This window comes from Mesoplodon densirostris, chromosome 2, assembly GCF_025265405.1.
Source record: "Mesoplodon densirostris isolate mMesDen1 chromosome 2, mMesDen1 primary haplotype, whole genome shotgun sequence".
In the NCBI taxonomy this organism is placed as follows: domain Eukaryota; kingdom Metazoa; phylum Chordata; class Mammalia; order Artiodactyla; family Ziphiidae; genus Mesoplodon; species Mesoplodon densirostris.
This window is the reverse complement of record NC_082662.1, coordinates 6,791,640-6,813,888: the sequence shown is the minus strand read 5'-3', so window position 1 is coordinate 6,813,888 and position 22,249 is coordinate 6,791,640. Positions and strand designations below refer to the sequence as shown.

At 46.8% G+C, this 22,249-nt stretch overlaps 1 protein-coding gene across 1 annotated transcript; it reads right to left on the bottom strand.

Moving 5' to 3' along the window:
• Window positions 1–296: 296 nt before the first annotated feature.
• On the bottom strand, window positions 297–21,596 carry CA6 (carbonic anhydrase 6). The gene is given in 9 exon segments (XM_060118141.1): window positions 297–415; window positions 1,467–1,590; window positions 4,339–4,496; window positions 7,753–7,822; window positions 11,980–12,072; window positions 12,721–12,869; window positions 19,169–19,294; window positions 19,297–19,347; window positions 21,518–21,596. Coding segments are annotated over 9 exon segments (969 nt in total).
• Between the last annotated feature and the right edge of the window lie 653 nt (window positions 21,597–22,249).

The window sequence follows — 22,249 nt, the reverse complement described above, 5'->3', positions numbered from 1 at the left end:
CCAAAGTTATTTTATTTCATCTACATGCTGTAGGGATGTTTGGGCTGATTTGTAATTTAGACACATCCATGTGCGTGATTCGAGAGGAGGATGGTTAGGTCTCCATCTCCTTTAAATTTCTATTCCAATCACTTCCCATTGGTGTTGTCTAACTCAAATCCCTTCTCATATATTTAAGCCATCTCACTTCCTTTCATGGATGATGGTTTCTCCTGTTTTAATCATAAATTAAACAGGTGCCTCAGTGGAAATGGTGTGATCCAGACATACAGGGCTTCTTGGAGACAAGGCAGGGCTCACTCTTCAAGGTCACTACCCTTGTCTTTTTCTCTTTGCTTTTTCTTCTGTTCAATAAACCTTCTCAAGTACTCAAGGTTACTGTCAATGTTGTTTAGATAAAACTGGAGCTCAGAGCCTATAAAAAGAAGAGTTAATAGGAAAAGTTCAGAACTTTGGAAGTCCTCATGCCTACTTCCAGCACCCTGGTGTCTGCAGCTTGATCCCCAAGAAAAGGTAGTAGACAACTGTGGTCTAGTTAACCTTGAGGGAATTTATAGGAGGAGGTGTGGATGGGTTTGTAATAGAGACCAAGATAGAAGTGTGAAATATCTGAGTTGGATTTGATAAGATTAACTTGAGGGGCTTCCCTGGTGGTGCAGTGGTTAAGAATCCACTTGCCAAGGCAGGGGACACGGGTTCGAACCCTGGTCTGGGAAGATCCCACATGCCACAGAGCAACTAAGACCCTGTGCCACAACTACTGAGCCTGTGCTCTAGAGCCCATGAGCCACAACTACTGAGCCCATGTGCTGCAACTACTGAAACCCACACGCCTAGAGCCTGTGCTCTGCAACAAGAGAAGCCACTGCAATAAGAAGCCTGTGCACTGCAACAAAGAGCAGCCCCTGCTTGCCACAACTAGGGAAAGCCCGCGCACAGCAATGAAGACCAAATGCAGCCAAAAATAAATAAATAAAATTAATTTTTTAAAAAAAAGATTAACTTGAGCCGAAACTCTTATGGTAGTATCTGGATGTTGCTTAATATCTTGCTTCTCCTACTGTCTCTGGCCAAAACTAGGTGGGTAATAAATCATGTAACTGCTCATACTCATCGTCCCCTCTGTTCTCCTCACAGGTACCACTGCCTGGACTGGGAAAATGAGTCATCCCCTTTGCCAAAGCACTGTACAGCCCTGAGCCTTCTGATGTTTAGATAACTCTCCTTCCTTTACTATTTTTTTTTTTAGGCTATGCCGTGTGGCATGAGAGATCTTTGTTCCCCGACCAGGGATCAAACCCATGCCTCCTGCATTGAGAGCATGGAGTCTTAACCACTGGACAACCAGGGAAGTCCCTTTTCATTCCCTTACTATTGCCAGAAGAGATGGTCCACCCAGAGAAGGAGGGAAACAGGAAATTATAATTGCAAATTGCAAAGAACAAACAAGAGTTGATCTCACTCACGCTGATTAAGTTGAGACATGAAGTTGGCTTCTACCACTCTGTTGTTCAGGGGCTGGGTCTCACGATAATCATTGTGGATGGTCTTGTTCTGGTGATTCAATAAGGAATTCTCCAGCTTCCAAACCTGCAGGCAACATGAAGGGAATTATGGAGAGGAGAGGCACTGGGTGAGTTTTTAAATTTAGCTAACAACTGAACTAGAGCTTGGATTTATATAACCCTGACAAAGCGGTTGTGAGAAGATCTCAATTCCAGAAGTGGTTCTGGGTGCTATGTGCCAGGCCATTAATCCACCCATTCATTCCTCCAACAATCTCTTTTAATCTATTTCTATGAGTATTTAGTCAATAGTAGAAAGGAGAGAAAGAAGTAAACAGAGACATACCAAGAAGCAAACTCAATTTTTGTTTTTTCTGAAAATGTCTGTATTTTGTCTACATTCTTTTTTGTTTAACATTTATTTATTTGGTTGCTCTGGGTCTTAGTTGAGGCAGGCAGGCTCCTTAGTTGTGGCTCACTCACTCCTTAGTTGTGGCTTGCCAGCTCCTTAGTTGCAGCACATGCAATCCTTAGTTGCAGCAGGCAGGCTCCTTAGTTGCAGCATGTGGACCCCTTACTTGTGACTCGCCAGCTTCTTAGTTGCAGTTCACCAGCTACTTAGTTGCAGCATGCGTGCTCCTTAGTCACAGCAAGAGGGCTCCTTAGTTGCACTTTGCAGGCTCCTTGGTTGCAGCTCACTGGCTCCTTAGTTGCAGCATGTGCGCTCCTTAGTTGCAGCAGGTGGGCTCCTTAGTTGCAGCTCGCTGGCTCCTTAGTTGCGTTTCGCCAGCTCCTTAGTTGCGGCTCATCAGCTCCTTAGTTGTGGCTCGCGGTCTCCTTAGTTGTGGCTTGCTGGCTCCTTAGTTGCAGCACGTGAACTCTCAGTTACAGCATGCATGTGGGATCTAGTTCCCTGACCAGGGATCAAACCTGGGCCCCCTGCATTGGGAGTGCAGAATCTTATCCACTGCACCAGCAGGGAAGTCCCTTGTCTATATTCTTGAGAGACATTTTTGCTGCCTGTACAACTCTAGGTTAACTATTCATTTCTCTCAGTTCTTTGAAAATATGGTTCCACTGCTTTCTGACTTTCATTGTTGCTGTGTTGAATCTACTCTTGGTCTATAGTATTTCTTTCATGAAAATCTGTCTTTTCTCTCTGGTTGATTTTTAAATCTTCTCTTTGTCTTTGATATTTTGTGGTTTCACTGTGATGGTTTAGTGTGGGCTTCTTTTTGTTTTCATTGACTCGTTGGGCTTCCTTCATATATGACATGGTGTCTTTCAATTCTCTGGAAAATTGTCAGCCAACATTTCTCAAATTATCCCTCTTCTCTATGCTACCTCTCTTCTCCCTCTAAATTTCAACCAGACATTTGTTGGACCTTTCTAGTATATTCTCTATATCTCTTTACTTCTTTTTCATATTTCCATCTCTTTTTCTCTTTGTGCTGCATTTTACATAATTTTGTCAGCTCTGTCTTCCAGTTTACTAATTCTTTCTTGAACTGTGTCTAACATGCTATTAAAACCGTTTGTTGGGTTGTTAATTCCATTACTATCTTTTCATTTCTAGAAATTAACAACCCATTTGTTTTTTTTTTCTTCTTCAGGTTTACTTGGTCATTTTTATACTTTGTTCTTTCCTCATATTTAAAACTTCTATACATATTAAACATACTAAATATGTTTAATTTTACATATTATGCATTCTTTATGCATATTAAACATATTTTGTATTAATTGATAATTACTATATCTGAAATCTTTGTAGTTCTATTTCTGCTGACACTCATTCATAGTGCCTTTTTCCTGATACTTTGTGATTTTTAAAAAATTGAGCTCATTTCAGGTAACTTTATTCATGTAAATTCTTTTTATTATTATTATTTTTTTTTACAGTACGTGGGCCTCTCACTGTTGTGGCCTCTCCCGTTGCGGAGCACAGGCTCCGGACGCGCAGGCTCAGCGGCCATGGCTCACGGGCCTAGCTGCTCCTCGGCATGTGGGATCTTCCCACACCGGGGCACAAACCCATGTCCCCTGCATCAGCAGGCGGACTCTCAACCACTGCACCACCAGGCAAGCCCCATGTAAATTCTTATAGATCTGGATTTAAGGTGCATTTTTCCTGAGATAGTTGACATTGGCTTTTGTTAGGTATCTAGGGGCACTTCCAACCTGGTTGGCAATGTTTTTTGTGTGGTTATAAGAATAGGGGTCTTTCCACCTTTTCCTGGAATAGGGAAATGGAAAGTTTAAAAAAAGAAATATTTGTTTCTGAGGAAGAACATCACCCAGAAGGAAATGTCAGCTTTGTTTTGAAACCTCAGTAACATTTGTCCTTTATTTAACTCAACAAATATTTATTATGTACCCATGCTATGCTGAAGGACAAAAGACAACTGATACAGCTCTTCCCCTCAAAGGGCTACAGGCATTTTATGTGGTAAAAGGCTAAATATGAAGCTATCCTTCTTGCATGAAGTCATTTATGAAGTAATGTATTACTTCATATAGAACAGTGCCTGGCGAGAGCAGCACTCAGTAAATATCTGCCTTCACTCTGCAACTCTTGTCCTATGACTTGGACCACGTCCCAGTTTTTGTGTTGCATCACCTATAGGTTTCTTGGATTCCCTGATGCCTGTTTGCCCATTTCTTCCACAACACTAATAAGATCACCCATAGCAATAGAGGTGAGGCACTGCAGCCCTGTACATGGAAAACACTGTAGGAGCCCAGGTATCAGCATTAGGTGAGATTTGGGGAGCACTCTTGTTAACCAGGCTGTTGAAAGGAGAGACTTTGATAAAGTGATTCTACACACTACCTGTGTCCTGGAGAGCTTGACAGTATCTGCCAGCACAAACCAGTGGACGTTCTCAGTACAGGGAGGAGTGGTGAGTGACCCCCAGTAGCTGTAGTAGTAGTGGAGGTTCCCAGGTAGCATGTCCTGAATGTCAAGGCCCCTCAGAACTGTGCTTTGTCCTAAAAGAGGGGACAAAAAAGAATGTTAGGGACCACTGCTGCCCCTTGCAAGGACAGCTCTGGCTCAGATCTCACCATCTTTAAATCTCCTGATTTAAGCAGGGGGACATAGAACCTGGTCATTGGGAAACATCCCCCAGTGTTCTGCTTCCAGGGGAGGGTTAAGAGCAAAGACTTTGGGCAGAAACCCACTCAAATACCTCCTCCTGGCTGAGTGGCCCTGGCTGGGTCTGTAAAAAGGGGACACCCAGAAGCATTGCTGTGAGGGTAAAGGGGAATGTGTTTATAAAGTGCTGGCATTGGACCAGCACATAGGAAAGTGCTCATGAGTGTAGCCATCACCATCATCATTGTTAGGCAGAGGATACATTTTATGATAAATGAAAGAAATTATGACTCCTAGGGGCTTTTGGGTAAGTGCTCTCAAAGAAAGAACAAAATTCCTTGAGTTGTGCTCATTTATAAATGAAGGGGAGGGATAGAGATTAGAAAGGCAGAATCAGAACTAAGCAGGAGTCCAGGTGCAGGCATCAGGTCACGAGCGCTTCCTGCCATGCCCATTGGGAACCAAGCTCAGCCACAGGTGAGGTGTAGAGAGGGGGACATCCACAGGGCATCTGAAGCCTCCACAGCACCCACATTTATCGCTGCATCTATAGAATTCCTCTTTTGTTCATGTCAGTGACGCCGAGTCCCTGAACTCAGCAAGAGACTATCAAAGCAACACGGAGTCGAGTTGACTTTTGCTTCACCTTCCCTGAGCGCTTTTGCATTTTTTCATGGCAAACAGGATATCACTTTGATATATACATAAACAGGTTTCTTTAACCAAGGCTGTGAAGTGTAGTAGTGCATAATCCCATGAATAAGTAAAAGATTTCTAACTTTTGTTTTTATTGGATAGATTTCAAGATATAACCTTCTAAAGGACTCTATTGCATAGATTTTGTTTCATAACTCCAATACGTTCAAGTGAGTGAAGAATTCCAGAACCATGGTGGAGCCACTGTGGAAAATAATATGGTGGTTCCTTAAAAAATTAAACATAGAATTACCATAAGATCCAGAAATTCCACTTCTGGGAATATACCCCAAAAATTGGAAGCAGGGAGGTAAAAACAACAGGGCCCACTGATGGTTTGGGTGTGGCAGGGCAGGGTGGGGAATGAAAAGAGGAAAGTCCAGAAAAATTTTGGGATTTTTGGCTTAAACAAGGGGATGGATGAGGATGCTCTTTGCTGAAATGAGAAAGTCAGTTTAGAGACAAGCCTGGAAAGGGATGGGAATAAGTTAGGCTTTGGCCATGTTAAGTTCTAGATCCATATGGCAACATCAACTAAACAGTTGGGTGAAGGAATCCAGAGTTCAGAGAGAGGTTAGTGTTGTGGGCAGCATTGATCAGCAGTGGAATTTATTGAATTGGAGAAGGAAATATATCAGGATCCGTTAGTAGAAATAGAATATCTGAGGTCAGTGAATTCAAGGAAACTCCTTAGTTATACCACAGGCCTGTGGTGTCTCCTACTGGCTTTGTTCATGATCAGGAGATTAACTAGACAGTTCTCGCCTCTACTTTGCCTCACCTGTCCTGCCTGATGCTGTGGCTGTCTGGAGGACCAGATAGAGATTTTTGGAGTCCACAGCCTGAAGATGACAATTCAGGCCATGGGACTAAAAATGAGGTCACCGAGAGAAGTCAGAGTCCTGGCACCCTCTGACATTAAGGCAGAAGCCAGGAAGAGAGAGCAAGAGAGTAGTGCTGGGGGTGGGGGCAGGGTTTGGCCAGAATGCAAGCCGCGTGTAATGCATCACTGTTTGGAGGTGGAGTAAGAGAAGAGGAGAAAAGTGCCCAGGAGATCTGACAACCGGGATGACCTTGAAGGCTTAGGGTGAGTGAGAAAAGGGAACAGGACAGTAGACAACTCTTTCAAGGGGAGATGAGAATGGGGTGGAAGCTGAGGGAATGATGGGGTCAAGAGATGGAGTTTGTGTTTTGAAATGGAAGAAATGATTGCACTGTGCTGTGCGTTGAGTGGAGTGATCAGGTGAAGGGTGAGATGCAGGAGAGAGGGGAGATGGACAGGAGAAAAGGCCCTGAGAATGGGGGGGTCGGTGCCCACATGGAAGGTTGGTCCTGGACCAGAGCAGGGACCTCTCATCCAGTGTAACAGAGGAAGGGACATGGAGTTCGGTCAGGTGCAGGCAGGTTAAGATGAGTGAGTTTCTGACTACCTTCTCCATGGAGTGGGAGGCCAAGCATCACCTCCAAGGGAGAAGCTGGGGCCAGAGAGGAGGGGCTTTGGGAGAGAGGAGAAAATATGATGCAGTAATTTTGGAGAGGGGAAAAGCAAATGCCCAGAGTAGTATTTCAGGATTTCTGAGCAGTGTTAGTACTTGTATATATTTGTCGCTGTGAATGAAGCTAGAAGTCTGTGTGCTTCTCTCTAGCTACATTCAGACATTTGGCTACAGGCTGAGAGTAAGTGGGAGTTAGTCTGGGGCTTTGCCAGGTGAGCTTGTGGAAGGATGGAGGGCATTTGAGTGGGCGTCTCAGAAGTATGGTCCATGGAATCCAAGCTAGGTGAAGAGAGATGAGAGGCATGAGGCGTGACTAGTGGTGAGAACGTGGAGGTCCATGGCTTGGAGGTCAGCAGATTGCTGGAGGGGGTGAGGACTGAGGTCAGGGACCTGGAGTCTGGGAGATGTGGCCAAAGTGGGATGCACACAACCAAGGCTGCAACAGACCTGGTTACTGCTCAAGGTCAAGGGTTGACCATGGGAGTGGGCAGACACTCTGACAAGAACCCTGCCTTCTGGCGGCAGAGATAAGGGAGACCAGCCCTGTGTCTGTGTGTACAGGCACCGTGACAAGAGGCTTCACTCTTGAGATCCTTCTCAGCTTGAAGCCAAGGAGGCCATCTCTCTCTAGGGACCAGGATCATCACTACCAGCTGGGGCCAGAGGTGAGAGTCACTTAAATGAAGGTATCCCTCATTAGTGGAACTCTGGCCATCCAGAAGTTCCAACCGTGGCAATTGACAGGTAGACTTTATGAACGGGTTTCTCAGAGGTGTGCACAGCCTGAGCCAACCTTGGGAATTGCTGGAACCAGAGACCTTACACAGGGAGGGGAGCGTCCCCTGGCAGGCTTATCTGCCATCCTCTCTACCAGCAACACTCCTCCCTGCTCCCCTGCCCCCCATCACACTCACACTCATTCCTCTGCCCTCGTGCAGCCACTGTTGGTTTCCCTTACCTGGATACCTGATGCTCTTGAAGCGAGAAATGAAGTCGCTGTAGTAAGCATTTTCAGCATTATCCTTGACCTGCAGGAGAAACACAGAGCAGGTCACCTAATGGAGAAGGGCCGTCCATCCAGTACTATCCCCGCTAATCCAGCTATTTTGTACACTGGCTGATTGAGCAGAGCCGCAAGGGCAAGGAGGCAGCCCACCCGTGCCCCACTTGTGCTGGGGGAGACCATCTGGCTGTTCTTTGCCACCAAGTGCCTGGGCTCACCAGTCTCTTCCAGAAAGACAAGATCTGAAGCATTTTGGCAGCTTCCAGTGAAAAGAGCTTCTTGGTGGTGACTGGTGATGTCCTGAAGGAATGGGCAAAAGTCACTGTCAAGATATCCCCTGTGGGCTTCCCTGGTGGCGCAGTGGTTGAGAGTCTGCCTGCCGATCCAGGGGACATAGGTTCATGCCCCGGTCCGGGAAAATCCCACATGCCGCGGAGCGGCCAGGCCCGTGAGCCATGGCCACTGAGCCTGCGCGTCCAGAGCCTGTGCTCCGCAACGGGAGAGGCCACAACAGTGAGAGGCCCGCGTACCACACACAAAAAAAGATATCTCCAGTGACCCTGTTTTGGGTAATATCAGCCACAGTCAGATTCACTGTGTTTTTTCATTTGTTTGTTTGGTTTTGGTTTTTTGGCCATGCGGCATGCAGGATCTTAGTTCCCTGACCAGGGATTGAACCCATGCCCCCTGTATTGGAAGCATGGAGTCTTAACCACTGGACTGCCAGGGAAGTCCCCAGATTCATGGTGATGCGGGGGCTTGCTCTTAAGTGCTCCCTTCTTCATCCTCAGGACTTTTGACTGAGTGAAGGAAAGCCAGATGTCCAAGGCAAAACTGCTCCAATTCTGACCACCGCCATCCTTTATTTATTGTATGAGTGTTGACTTTTTAGAAGTCAGAATAGTTGCTTTTCGTGAAAAAGGTCTATGGACAATGGTTCTTTTCAGTCAGTGATGCTGATCCATTTTTCCACTGGGTATAAATTCAGACTTTCTTGGATTTCTGACTGCCATTTATTTGTTTTCTAAATGTCTCATCTTTTTTTGTTCCTCTGTTCTACCTTTTGTGTTAAACAAATACTTTTAGTGTATCATTTAACCATGTTAAGTTATTAGTGGTTGCTCTAGTGACTACCACATACAACTTATCACAACCTATATCAGGTAAATACTAACTTAATTCTGGTAAAATATAGCAACTTTGTTCCAATATAGCTCTATTTCTTCCTCATTTTTTCTTCTATTTTTGTCATACATTGTAAAGCTAATACTACAGAGGTATAATTATTGTTTTAAACAATCTTATGGGTTTTTTAAAAAAAGAAATTAAAAGAAGACAAGAATATGTATATATGTATATATATATATATATGTGTGTATGTATATGTGTGTGTGTGTGTGTGTGTGTGTGTGTGTGTGTATGTGTGAATATAGTCTTCTATATTTACCTACATATTTACCACTTCTGGCAGTCTTCATCTCTTTCTGTGGATTTGAGTTGCTGTCTGGTGTGATGTCCTTTCAGCCAGAAGGATTTCCTTTAATTTTTCTTGTATGACAGATCTATTAACAATTATCTCAGTTTTAGTTTAACTGGGAATGTCTTTATTTTGCCCCCTTTCTGAAAATTGGTTGATTGGACATAGGAATCCTGATTGTCAGTCATTGCACTGCCTTCTTATGCCTTGCTTCTAATGAGAAGTCAGCCATTAAGGCACTGTCAGTCCCCTCTATATAATGAACCCTTTTTCTCTTGTCAATTTTGACCATTGATTTTTATTTTTATTTATTTATTTTTTTTGTGGTACACGGGCCTCACACTGTTGTGGCCTTTCCCGTTGTGGAGCACAGGCTCCGGACGCACAGGCTCAGCGGCCATGGCTCACAGGCCCAGCCACTCCGCAGCATGTGGGATCTTCCCGGACCTGGGCATGAACCCGTGTTCCCTGCATCGGCAGGCGGACTCTCAACCACTGCACCACCAGGGAAGCCCAACCATTTGATTTTGATGTGTCTAGGTGTTTATCAGATTTGGAGTTTGTTGAGTTTCTTGGATTGGTAAATTATTGTTTTTTCATCAAATTTGGGGAAATTTGGCCATTGTTTCCTCAACATTTTTTTCTGTCACTTTCTCTCTCTGCTCTCCTTCTGGGACCCCCATTACATATATGTTGGGATGCATGAACTTGTCCCCATGAGTCTCTAAGGCTCTGTTCATTTTTCTTCTAGCTTTTTCCTTTGTTCTTCAGATTCAATAATTTATTTAACCTGTCTTCAAATGCACTGGTTGTTTCTTCAGCTGCCTCAAATCTGCTTTGAGCCCATGTAGTGAATTTTTCATCTTTTTATGATACTTTTCAACTCTAGACTTTCCATTTGGTGCATTTTTATAGTTTCTGTTTCTTTACTGAGATCCTTTTTGAATCATTGTCATCATATTTTTCCTTTAATTCTTTGAACATTTTTTCTTTTCATGCTTTGAACATATTTATGAGAGTTGTTGAAAGTACTGTCTGCTAGGGAAATCCCTGGTGGTCCAGTGGTTAGGACTCCATGCTTTCACTGCTGAGGGCCAGGGTTTGATCCCTGGTCAGGGAACTAAGATCCCACAAGCCACGTGGAGCAGCCACAAAATAAAAGAATAATAATAATAAAGAATGTACTGTCTGCTAAATCACTCTTGGTCTACTCAGAGTCAGTTTATATTGACTGCTTTTTTTTTTCTCCTAAATATGGATCACATTTTCCTATTTCCTTGCATGCCCAACTTTTTCTTTGATAACTGGACATTTTAGATAATATGTGGCAGAAAATCTGAATTCTGATTTTTAAAAATTGTCCTGAGAGGTTTTTGTTGTTGTTCATGTGACTGTTTAGTGACTTGCCTGGACTTCTTCTGCAGGATATGTCTCACAACAGTATATAGCAGCTGATGAGCCTGCTTAGGTCTTAAGTCTTATTTTTATGTTTTAGCCTGGGGCCATCTAGGGTCCACATAGTCTTGTGGCCAATGATTTTTGCAGAGGTTGTGCTCAAACCCCGTGAGCCCAAGATTTGCACCCTCTGCTGATGGATCTGTATGTGGGTTGAGAAGCACATTCAAAGATCAGCCAGTTACCAAGTCAGTCTCAGCCTTTACTTTCCATCAGGGTTTCTTGGGAAGCTTATACAGCCTTTCTGTGGCGCGTCTCCCAGTTAACTTTCTGATTGGTCTGCCACTTGCCACTCACCTCAACTAGGACTGCAATCTCAGACTATCAAACCTGTAAGTTTTCCCTGTTGTCTGTCATTTCGGTTGTTTGCTACTTTTACCAGCAGTGCCCCCTGGGCATGGGTTTTCGACTTCTACTCCAAATCAAATTAGTCCCTTGTACCAGCCAGTGAAGCTGCTGGTTTTCCTGTCCATGCTGCCCTGATAAAACTACCTTGCGACCAAGTTAGGGGAAGGGGATGGGAACAGGCCCAGGCAAGATGTCCACAAACTCCCATTGTCCTTACTCAAAATTCTAGCCATTTATCATAAATAAATACCTCACCTTGTTATTTGTCTTTGGTCCATTTCCAGAGCACTGATATGGTTGGGGGGTTTTTTGTTTGTTTGTTTTTTTGCGGTACGTGGGCCTCTCACTGTTGTGGCCTCTCCCGTTGCAGAGCACAGGCTCCAGACGCGCAGGCTCAGCGACCATGGCTCACGGGCCCAGCCACTCCGCGGCATGTGGGATCTTCCCGGACCGGGGCATGAACCCATGTCCCCTGGATCGGCAGGCGGACTCTCAACCACTGCGCCACCAGGGAAGCCCTCACTAACCACTTCTTGCTACCTAGACATAAATCCCACCCTCCAGAGTTTCTGAGAAATGCAGAGACGTTGGCTTTGTCTAGGGGGTTGCAGGCTTCCTCTTGCCCTCAGAGCAGTTTATGTCAAGTGAACCCTTCTGTGATCCCAGCTCTTTTAAGTCAGCTCGTCCAAGTTATGCAATGTCCTTGAGGTTGGTGACACAGAAGGAACACAGCAACTGTGAGCAAGGACTGGAAAAGGGATAGGTCTTTCACTGGGTGAGTGTTTCCAAGAATTGTGAGCTCAGGAACAAATGAGGAGGGACAAGTAGGAAGACCCTTTGTCTACACTTAACACCTTGTTTTGACACCAATTTATAACTTTGCATGTGTAGTTTCAGCCTACCTCAACAAGGGCTGCCAGCACAGCCAAACCATCCGGTGCTTTCTGAGCCTTATCGTAGCTCTTGTATTTAGAATTGTAATGAACGACGTGAATCTGTGGAAGCAAGAAAGTATAAGTCAAGGGCAGTTCCTGTAAACCTCAAGTGCTTCAGGTTTTCAGGGAAGGAGGAAAATAAAAAAAGATGCTCCATCCCACACCTCAGCTGACCCACATAAACACCTCTGACCACCATCTCCCTCCCTCTTGGCTACAAGATCTATCAAGACCAGAAAGTTCTCCAAGAATGCAAAGAGTATGAGTGGGATTCTGGGGAGATGGCAATTCACCTTCTTCCAGGCAGACAAGCTGTCAGAGTCCAAGGGATCATAGGAGGCCACTGGGTTCTCCTGAGGTCTCCCTAGAGTGGGCATGTGCCCCCTTACCCCAGGAGGCCACTGTAAACCTGTGGTCATCCTAAGCAAGAGGGGGAACCAGCAAATCTACCACATAGAAATCCAGTTGAAACTAAAGAGGGCTTGCCCCACTCTGTGGGCTGTAAACTCCTGCATTGGGGTGACTTCTGTGAGGGCAGGGACCCTGCCCAAACCCCCAGCACATAGCAGTGATCAGTAAATTGTTGTAAATGAATGAAAAATAAACTCAACGTCAGGTGACTTGACTCACCACTGCACAAAGTCTTTTTGGCTGTTTTAATAAGAAAAGTGACTATGGAGTTTGAAAGAAAGAGGATCCTCAGGGTACCTCAATCACATATCTGATCCCATCAATGGTGTGCTCGGAACCGCTGATCTCCAAGGAGGCGCCACCCCAGTGGAAGTGCATCTGCTGGGCTATGTACTGGGTGCCATCGGCAGCCATCACACGCATGGTGGGGGGCAGGCTGATCTGTACTGGAAGAGAAGACGAGGGGCAGGGAGTGTGCAGATGGGTGTGGATGGGCCAGGCCTACAGGTGAGGCAGCTTCCCCGGTCACCTGCCCACTCCTGGGGCAAGCTGGTACTATAGACAGGCCTAGGCTGCCATGAGCAGGGTGACCAACAGAGAGGGGGCACCTGGCACATGGGGAAGGATGGGCACCTGGCACATGGGGAAGGATGGGGACCACGCACTGAGTAAGCTGGGCTGGACAGGCACTTGTCCCAGGGCACGCACCTTCCCACCCAGGACCAGAAGGTCATGGGCAGGACCACCAAGTGGCAGGTCTAGCTCGTTAGCCCTAACGAAGGGGGGAGCCCTGAAAAAACAGGGCTAATGAGTGTGGAAATCAGAATTCCACTCTCCACCTCTGGCCAATTTTGGAATTTACCCACAGGGTAGGAATAGGAAGTGGGGCTTCTTGGGACTTTTTTCATTACTTTACTACCCAGCGTGAGTACTCTGTAAGGTCAAGTTGAGGTCATTATCTTCTCTATGATGTGGTTAAAATCTTCATCCCATATCGACTTCTAGAACTAGACCAACTAACAACCCATCCCACTTCGTAGAAAGTAGCATCCCTGCGGGGCTTCAATACTTTTATTTTATGGACAAGGAAGCCAACCTTGGTAGGAAGATTGGCAGAGTCACTTCAGTTCATTGGTCAGGGCAGAGCTGGGCCAGAACTGGGCCTGGACAGGACATCACCATTATAGGCTTCAGCTTGTCTTCAGAAGACAAACGACCACATTCTGTGGCAAGTCAGGGAGCACACAGACTCTTAGCTTGGGATTGAATTTGATGTGATCATCAACAGATGCTTTCAAACGTTAGGTTCTTTTTTGTTTGTTTGTTTGTTTTTGCGGTACGTGGGCCTCTCAGTGTTGTGGCCTCTCCCGTTGCGGAGCACAGGCTCCGGACGTGCAGGCTCAGCGGCCATGGCTCACGGGCCCAGCCGCTCCACGGCATATGGGATCTTTCCGGACCGGGGCACGAACCCGTGTCCCCTGAATCGGCAGGCGGACTCTCAACCACTGCGCCACCGGGGAAGCCCCAAACGTTAGGTTCTTGCCGATGAGAAAATGGATCACGCTTCCAGCTTCCTTTTGCCTTGTGCCCCACAGACTTTCTACAGGGAGGTTACTTTGGTGAGACAGCTGCCTTGCTCATTCCACTGGCTTAGGTCTTAGAGAAATCTCTATATTTTGGAATGACCCAGGCAAAAGGGAGACATGGAGAGTGACCCCAGAAAATGGCCAAGAAAAATATCTATGAGGGTATAATTTAGGACTTGAAAAGGGACAGTCAACATCTCTCCTGATAACAAGGTTTTTCTATTTAAAGTCATTAAAGATGGTTATAAACAAGTAAACTTTCTTAAAGAGCAAATAGTAGGTATTTGATATCTGTCAAATGACCCCTTCTTCCCTCCCAAATTATCTAAAGCAGCAGGAAGCTGTGATGAAATTCATAATGTAATATGCCAGAAGGCAGAAATCTGGCCTCAAAGATTTTCACACACCCTTTGGCAGAACAGGTGCTTTGTATTTAGTGCTTAAACTGTAGCCGGCCTCAAAAATCACTGCTCACATGAGAAAAATGGAAGAGGTTTTCAAAGGAGATATGCAGTCATCTGTCCCCAGAGACTGGAGAGCTGAGGAGAGATAGTGTTATTGTTAGGGGCAATAACAGAGATCCAGACAAGCATGTTTCCCTTGAAACACAATTCCCTGCAGAAAGAATGTCTCAATTCTCAAGCTGTATCAATAGAATCGCACAGGCCAGATTGAAAAATGGCAGCAATTCTGGGCTTATCACTGTGCTTCTGAAAAGGTGAGGACAAATATCTGTCCTCCCAAAAATCAATTTGATGAACCTTCCAGATTCTGAAAAAAAAATTAATTTAACTTGCAGAACTTACTCCCCTTTGTTTGAAACTAATTTAACCAAGTTCTTATCAGACCAGAGAAAAAACACATGATCTGAGCATTTTCTGTGCTCCAGAAACAACGGCAAAGCGTCAAGGTTACAAAAGACTGAGGAACTGACCGCGATTGGAGAAGACTAAGGTGATATGATGACAAAATGCAATGTGTGGTCCTGGATTAGATGCTGGACAAGGATAAGGACATTATGGGCAAGTGATGAGATTCAAAAGAGGTCTAGAGTGTAGTTCATCATGTGGTATCAACACAGTCCAGCTATAAGATATTAAAATTAGGGGAAGTGGGAGAAGGGTACTTGGGAACTCTCTACTATTTCTGCAATTTTTCCAGCCTAAAACTATTTCAAAATAAAAGTTAAAAAAATCAAAGACGGGGGCTTCCCTGGTGGCGCAGCGGTTGAGAGTCCGCCTGCCGATGCAGGGGACACGGGTTCGTGCCCCAGTCCGGGAAGATCCCACATGCAGCGGAGCAGCTGGGCCTGTGAGCCATGGCCGCTGAGCCTGCACGTCCAGAGCCTGTGCTCCACAACGGGAGAGGCCACAGCAGTGAGAGGCCCACGTACCACAAAAAAAAAACAAAAAAAAACAAAAAAACAAAGACAGAACCAGTCTTGCTCCTGCAGCTTTCAAAGATCAAAACCTGCTCAGGGGACTTCCCTGGTGGTCCAGTGGTTAAGAATCTGCCTTCCAGTGCAGGGGATGTGGGTCTGACCCCTGGTCAGGGAACTAAGATTCTACATGCTGCAGAGCAACTAAGCCTGCATGCCACAACTACTGAGCCTGTGCGCTCTGGAGCCCGCAAGCCACAACTAGAGAGAAGCCCGGGTGCCTCAACGAAGAGCCTGCATGCCGTAACTAAGACCTGACGCAGCCAAAAAAAAAAAAAAAAAAAACAACAACAACCTACTCAGAATCCTGCATCGCTCATGGACCCTATTTGGGGATTTATTCTTTCATGCACAAGTCTTTTCACCTCAAATACATTAATCTATGTCAGGCTCTGTGCCAGGTACCAGGATAGAAGGATGAATGAGAGATCATCCCTCCTTTCAATGAGCCCAATAAATGGAGTGGCTGATAGTACCTATTAAGAGAGCAGTGTTGCCCTTCCCCTTGAACACTACAGGCCCAGTACTTCAGCCTTTAAGCTTTTCTGGAGCCTATGCATATGTGTTTCGGGGAATTAAAAAAACAAAAATCAATCAATCAGTACTGGTCCACTAACTGTCCCTTGTTTACAACAAAATAGAGAAATTGAAAATAAGCTTTAGGACTTCCCTGGTGGCACAGTGGTTAAGAATCCCTGCAGGGGACATGGGTTTGAGCCCTGGTCCAGGAAGATCCCACATGCCACAGAGCAACTAAGCCCGTGCACCAAAACTAATGAGCCTGCGCTCTAGAACCCGTGAGCCACAACTACTGAAGCCCGCACACTTAGAGCCTGTGCTCTGCAACAAGAGAAGTCACCGCAATGAGAAGCCTACACACCGCAAAGAAGAGTAACCCCCACTCACCTCAAGCCCGTGCACAGCAACGAAGACCCAATGCAGCCAAAAAAAAAATTAATTAAAAAAAAAGTAGAATTTGAAATTAAAAGCACAGTACCATTTACATTATGTACCTCCCCCCCAAAATTAAATAATTAGGTATAAATCTAACACATTACATATAAGATCTATATGAGGAAAACTGAAAAACTCTGATGAAAGAAATCACAGAATAAATAAATGGAGACATATTCCATATTCCTGGATAGGCAGACTCACTATTGCCAAGATGTCAGTTCTTCTCAATTTGACCTAGAGATTCAATGTGATCCCAATCAAAATCCCAGCAGGTTATTTTGTGGATATCAACAAACTAACTCTAAAGTTTACATGGAGAATCAAAAGACCCAAAATAGCTGACACAATGTTTAAGGAGAGTAACAAAGTTGGAGGACTGATGCTACCCAACTTCAAGACTTACTATAAAGCTACAGTAGGGACTTTCCTGGCGGTGCAGTGATTGGGACTCCGCGCTTCCACTGCAGGGGGCGTGGGTTCCATCAGGAACTAAGATCCCGCAAGCCACATGGTGTCACCAAAAAAAAAAAAGCTACAGCAATCAAGGCAGTGTGGTCTTGGTGGGAGAATACACAAATAGATCAGTGGAACAGAATAGAAAGCCCAGAAAGAGACCCCCATAAATATATTCAACTGATCTTTGACAACAGAGCAAAGATTATCAATGGAGCAAAGAGAGTCTCCTCAACAAATGGTGCTGGAACAACTGAACATCCACATGCAAAAAAATGAACCTAGGCACAGACCTTACACCCTTCACCAAAATTAACTCAAAGTGGCTCACAGACCTAAATGTAAAGTGCAAAAGTATAAAATTCCTCGAAGATAACATAGGAGAAAACCTAGACCACTTTGGGTACAGTGATGCCTTTTTAGATACAACACCAAAGACACAATCCGTGAAAGAAAGAATTGATAAGCTGGACTTAATTAAAATTTAAAGCTTCTGTTCTGCAAAAAAGAATATCAAAAGAATTAGAGGGCTTCCCTGGTGGCACAGTGGTTGAGAGTCCGCCTGCTGATGCAGGGATACGGGTTCGTGCCCCGGTCCGGGAGGATCCCACATGCCGCGGAGCGGCTGGGCCCATGAGCCATGACCACTGAGCCTGCACATCCGGAGCCTGTGCTCCGCAACGGGAGGGGCCACAGCAGTGAGAGGCCCGCATACTGCAAAAAAATTAAAAAAAAAAGAATTAGAAAACAAGCCACAGACTGGGAAAAAATATTTGTATAAGACACATCTGATAAAGAACTGCTATTCAAAATATACAATGAATCCTTAAAATTCAACAGTAAGAAAACAAATAACCCAGAGACCATAACAGACACCTCTCCAAAGAAGATATACAGATGGCAAATATGAAAAGATGCTCCACAGCATAGTTCATCAGGGAAATACAAATTAAACCAACAATGAGGTGCTACCACACACCTAATAGAATGGCCAAGATCCAGAACACTGACAGCCCCAAATGCTGGCAAGGTTGTGGAGGAACAGGAACTCTCATTCATTGCTGGTGGGAATGCAAAATGGTGCAGCCACTTTGGAAGAGAGTTGGGCAGTTTCTTACAAAACTAAACATACTCTTACCATATGATCCAGCAATCACACCCCTTGGAGTTTACCCAAATGAGTAGAAAACTTATGTCCACACCAAAATCTACACACTGGTGTTCATTGATGTTTATAGCAGCTTTATTCATAATTGCTGAACCTTGGAAGCAGCCACAATGTCCTTCAGTGAGTGAATGAATAAATGAACTGTGGTGCATCCAGACAATGGAATATTATCCAATGCTAAAAAGAAATGAGCTATCAAGTCATGAAAAGACACAGAGGAACCATAAATGCATATTACTGAGTGAAAGAAGCCAATCTGAAAAGGCCATGCACTTCTGCCAACCTGCTGGTAGCTTCAGAGAGTAACTTTGGAAACAGGAACTTGATATGGACGATAAAACGAGGCTTTCACGAACTACGTGTGGAGTTCAGTAATCCAAATCACAGCTATCTGAGAGCTACTACCTTCACCAGCCCCATCAAGGGCAATTGGTTTTATTTTCTTAATAGTGCAAAAAGGAAATCTGAGTCCTATGACTCCCCCCCGCCACCATACACCCATGCGAATGGACAGTAAACTGTGGGAATGGAGAGGGAAGTTTCCAAGGAGGACATGACCGAGGAATCAGACATCCGGGGCCTGGATCCAGCTTGGCCACTATAGACTGCATGACCATAAGTCCCTCGGCCTCCCAAAGCCTCTGGTTTCAGCTTAAAAAATGCCCCCCTCTGGGCTTGTCATGAGGCTCAGAGGAGACGAGCCCACTTGAAAAAAATCAGAAGGATGTCTGCAAACGTTGAGCAGTCTAGGCTTCTGGAATGGAGGCCCCCAAAACCAGCTTTTCCTGTCTGACCTTCCCACATAGAAAATATGGCAGATCAGACCTGGGCACAGATCAACAGAACAGACAGTGGGTCATTTGGCTTGCCTCTCTGTCCGCTGAATTTCCTGCTGGTTGGGTCAGAGTGAGCTCAGAGAGAGGTCAGTGCAGGATGAAGGGGCCAGTGGGGAACCAAGTCTACAGACGGATGCTGCCCAACCAGGGACGAAGTGCCAGGACTTGACACCGGTCAACCCCGAGTCTGAGGCCTGTAGCTCCCAGGCCACACTCTGGATCTCTGTGCATACAGCTCCTGGCAGCCCTGCCTGCCTGCCTCCCCCCGATGCCCACCCGGGGACGGGAGCCTGTCGCCCACCCTTACCTGTGTGGCCATTGTTGATCATAGGGAAGGCCCCACGCTGGACCTCATAGCCCGACAGGTTCAGAGCCTTCAGGGAAGGGTTGTACCACACTTTCTTCCTCTGCAGGTCGATGGGCGACTGTCTCTTCCCCCGCAGTCGGGGTACTCCCTCGGCCAGTGTGCTTCATCCAGCACCCCCTCTGACACAGGAGAGAGTCCAGGGGGTCACAGTGCAAGGGGCTCCCTGTGGGCACTCACTCAGGGCCAGAGTCTGCAGCTCACAGCTGGGCCTGCCCAACAGGAGGCCTGCAGAGGCCACAGTCAAGAACAGAGGCCTGTCTTCTAGAAAGCAGGGCCAGGCCTCCAGAAGGAGGTGGAAGGGGCCTCTAAATCAGCTCCACGGACCCTGGTGTCTGGGGGGCTTTGGGGCTGGTTTGTAACTTCCCCGTTGCACCCACTGGCCCTGAGAACATGCCTTCGTGTTTTGAAAGCAATGGATGTCTTTAATACATAGCTTTGGTTTTTCGTTTGCATGACTGTCGGCTGATAAATGTACTCGAGGGCTACTCGGGCTTGGCATCCCTGTTTACTTTCAGGGCCTTTTCCTCACTTCCTCTGAGTGGCAGTTTCTCTTTTCCAGCCCCCAACAATACCACGGCCCACTCCACGCCCTGTGGCAGGACCTCCCCACCTCCTTGCTTGACCCCTCCCCTTCAACTGGTTCCCAGTATGGTAAAGACCACCTGGGTGCCTACACTTACGGATTCAGGACAAGAAAGGAAGCATCGGGTTCAAGGATGACCTAGAATGATTCTTTGAAAAAATATCAAAATAAGGAAATTTATATTAATTAAGGTAGTTACTAATCACAGAAGAGAGGAGAGAGGGTGATAAAAGCAAGTCATTATAAGGAGTGACTCGGCCTCCAAACAACTGTGGGTCCTGGTCTCCTCCATTTGCAATAGGGAATCCAGCTCTCTTTCCCCCTTAGGGGACAGCGTCATCCATAGCTTGTTTTGAGGAAGATATTTGTACTTAGGCCTCTCACACCTTCTCGGTTCAATAAAAAGTCAATTCTTTTTTTCTCTGTACCTCTCTTCACTGTTTAATAATACAAACCAATTTGTAGACAATTCTTTCCTAGGGGCAGGTGCCAGGAGCAAGGCCAGACGTCCTGAACACAGCCCTTTCATGGATCAAAAGGTTTTTTACCAGCATTGGTGTTTCTCAAGTATCCCGGACAGGCATTCGCAGCAGCTGCCCGAGTTCTCCTGGGCCCCGTCTCAGAGGCCGTGTTGAGCTAGGGAGGACACTCCACTGTCGGAACCCTCTCTCTTCCTTACCCTCGAACCACACCCAGTACCAATGGGCCTGACCAAGCAGAAGCCCTGGGGTCTCGTGGCACTGGGCCGGGTAGGGGAATCCTCTGGTCCAGACAGAGCAGTTGGTCAGAGTCAGCTGTCCCGCCCTCTGAAGCTGGACTTCCTGAGCCTCGCCACAATGCTCCGAACTCTGCTGCCCTTGACTTAGAGGACACACATCCACCCTGGGAGGACGCTTCACCCTGTGTCTGCGGCCAGGTCAGACTGTGCAGAGAGCAGGCTCAAAACCCTGCTTGCTCCTGGATCCTGCATCAGCCAGCAGCCACGAGCATCCTCTCCGGCCCCACGCCTCCATCCAGGACAGAAAAGAGGAGGACCAGGCAGGCGCTCTCTCCCCTGCCACACGGAAGGGGTGTTTAGTGTCTGAACCCCACTGTCTTCCTCTCTTTGGTCCACATGTGGGCCGGGACCTGTGCTAAATGCCAGGGTTTTCCACTTCACGTCCTATAAGTGGGGTTCTGGATGTGAGACGGGGGTCTCAGCAGGGCCACGGCAACCAAGAGAGGCCAGCCTGGAGGCCATGCAATGGTCACTGGGTTCTCAGCATGTCGAGACGCTCTGGATAAACCGTGTATCGTGAAATTTCCTGGAAGAAAGCTCTTGCAAACCCCACACACCCTCGGTGGGGCTGCAAGGAGCCCCCTGCAACTGCTTTATTTTCTGTCTACACAGACCAAGAGAGCAAATGGCTTTGCCCTCGTAAGCACTAAGTGGGCTCTCAAGCCAGCTTCCGGGGCAGCAAAGCAGAAACCCTGCGGGTGACTCAGGGATCTGGGAATGGGGAGAGCTCTGCCCTCCCCTCCTTAGCCGAGGTCTAAGTTCAGTACACTCTCGCCCCAGCCCGAGACCTTGAGACCCCAGCAAGCACCATACACAATCATCGTGCATGGTTGCCCCGAAAGGCCAGGCTTCGTCCTCAGGAAGGGGGTGCCCCCTTCCTTGATGTGATGGCAGAAAGGGGGCGTGCAGCCCTTGGGGTGGGCCTTACCTGAGTAGGTCCACTCGGCCCCGTGCTGGGCCTGGGCTCCCAGCAGGAGCAGGGACAACAGGGTGACCAGAGCCGTCATGACGCTGTGGGTCTGGAATCAGGGCCGATTCTGGGGAAGCTCTTCTTTTAAAAGCTCAGAAACTGTAAATAACAATTTACCAAGTCTGGTCAGCTGATCCACCCTTTGCTGCGCCCACTGAAAAACAGCACGGCCTTCTCACCGGCTTCCCTCAGCCAGGTGGTGTGTACCTGTCTCATCACCTCTGGCGTCAGCCGTGGTGTGTCCACTTAGCCCAAGGGTTTGGTTGTTCACTGTCTGATTTACGAAAACTCACTCACAGGGTCCCACAGTGCAGCCTTTGTGGATGAGCGACTACAGGCCAGGGAATGGCCCAAGGCAGAGAGAAGCAGGATGGAGAGGCTTTCCCAGAACACTGGCATTTCCTGTGCCCCTGCTCCTGGCAAGGGGGGCCCAGGGAGCTGGTGAGGGGCATCATGGGTGCCTGAAAACGCCAGCCGGATGCCGAGTGGTATTTCCTGCCTGTCTCAGCAATCGACACCTGCCACTCATGCAGACTCAGGGCTGCCCTCAGCCAGGCGGCGAGAGAGGTGGCCTGGGTCCCACATATTGGGCATAAAATGTAGAATCCAACTGGCAGCAGTCCTGTTCTCATCCTAACTCTTAAATCGCTGGTGGACCCCTAGCCCACGAGTCACATCCCAACACGTGTC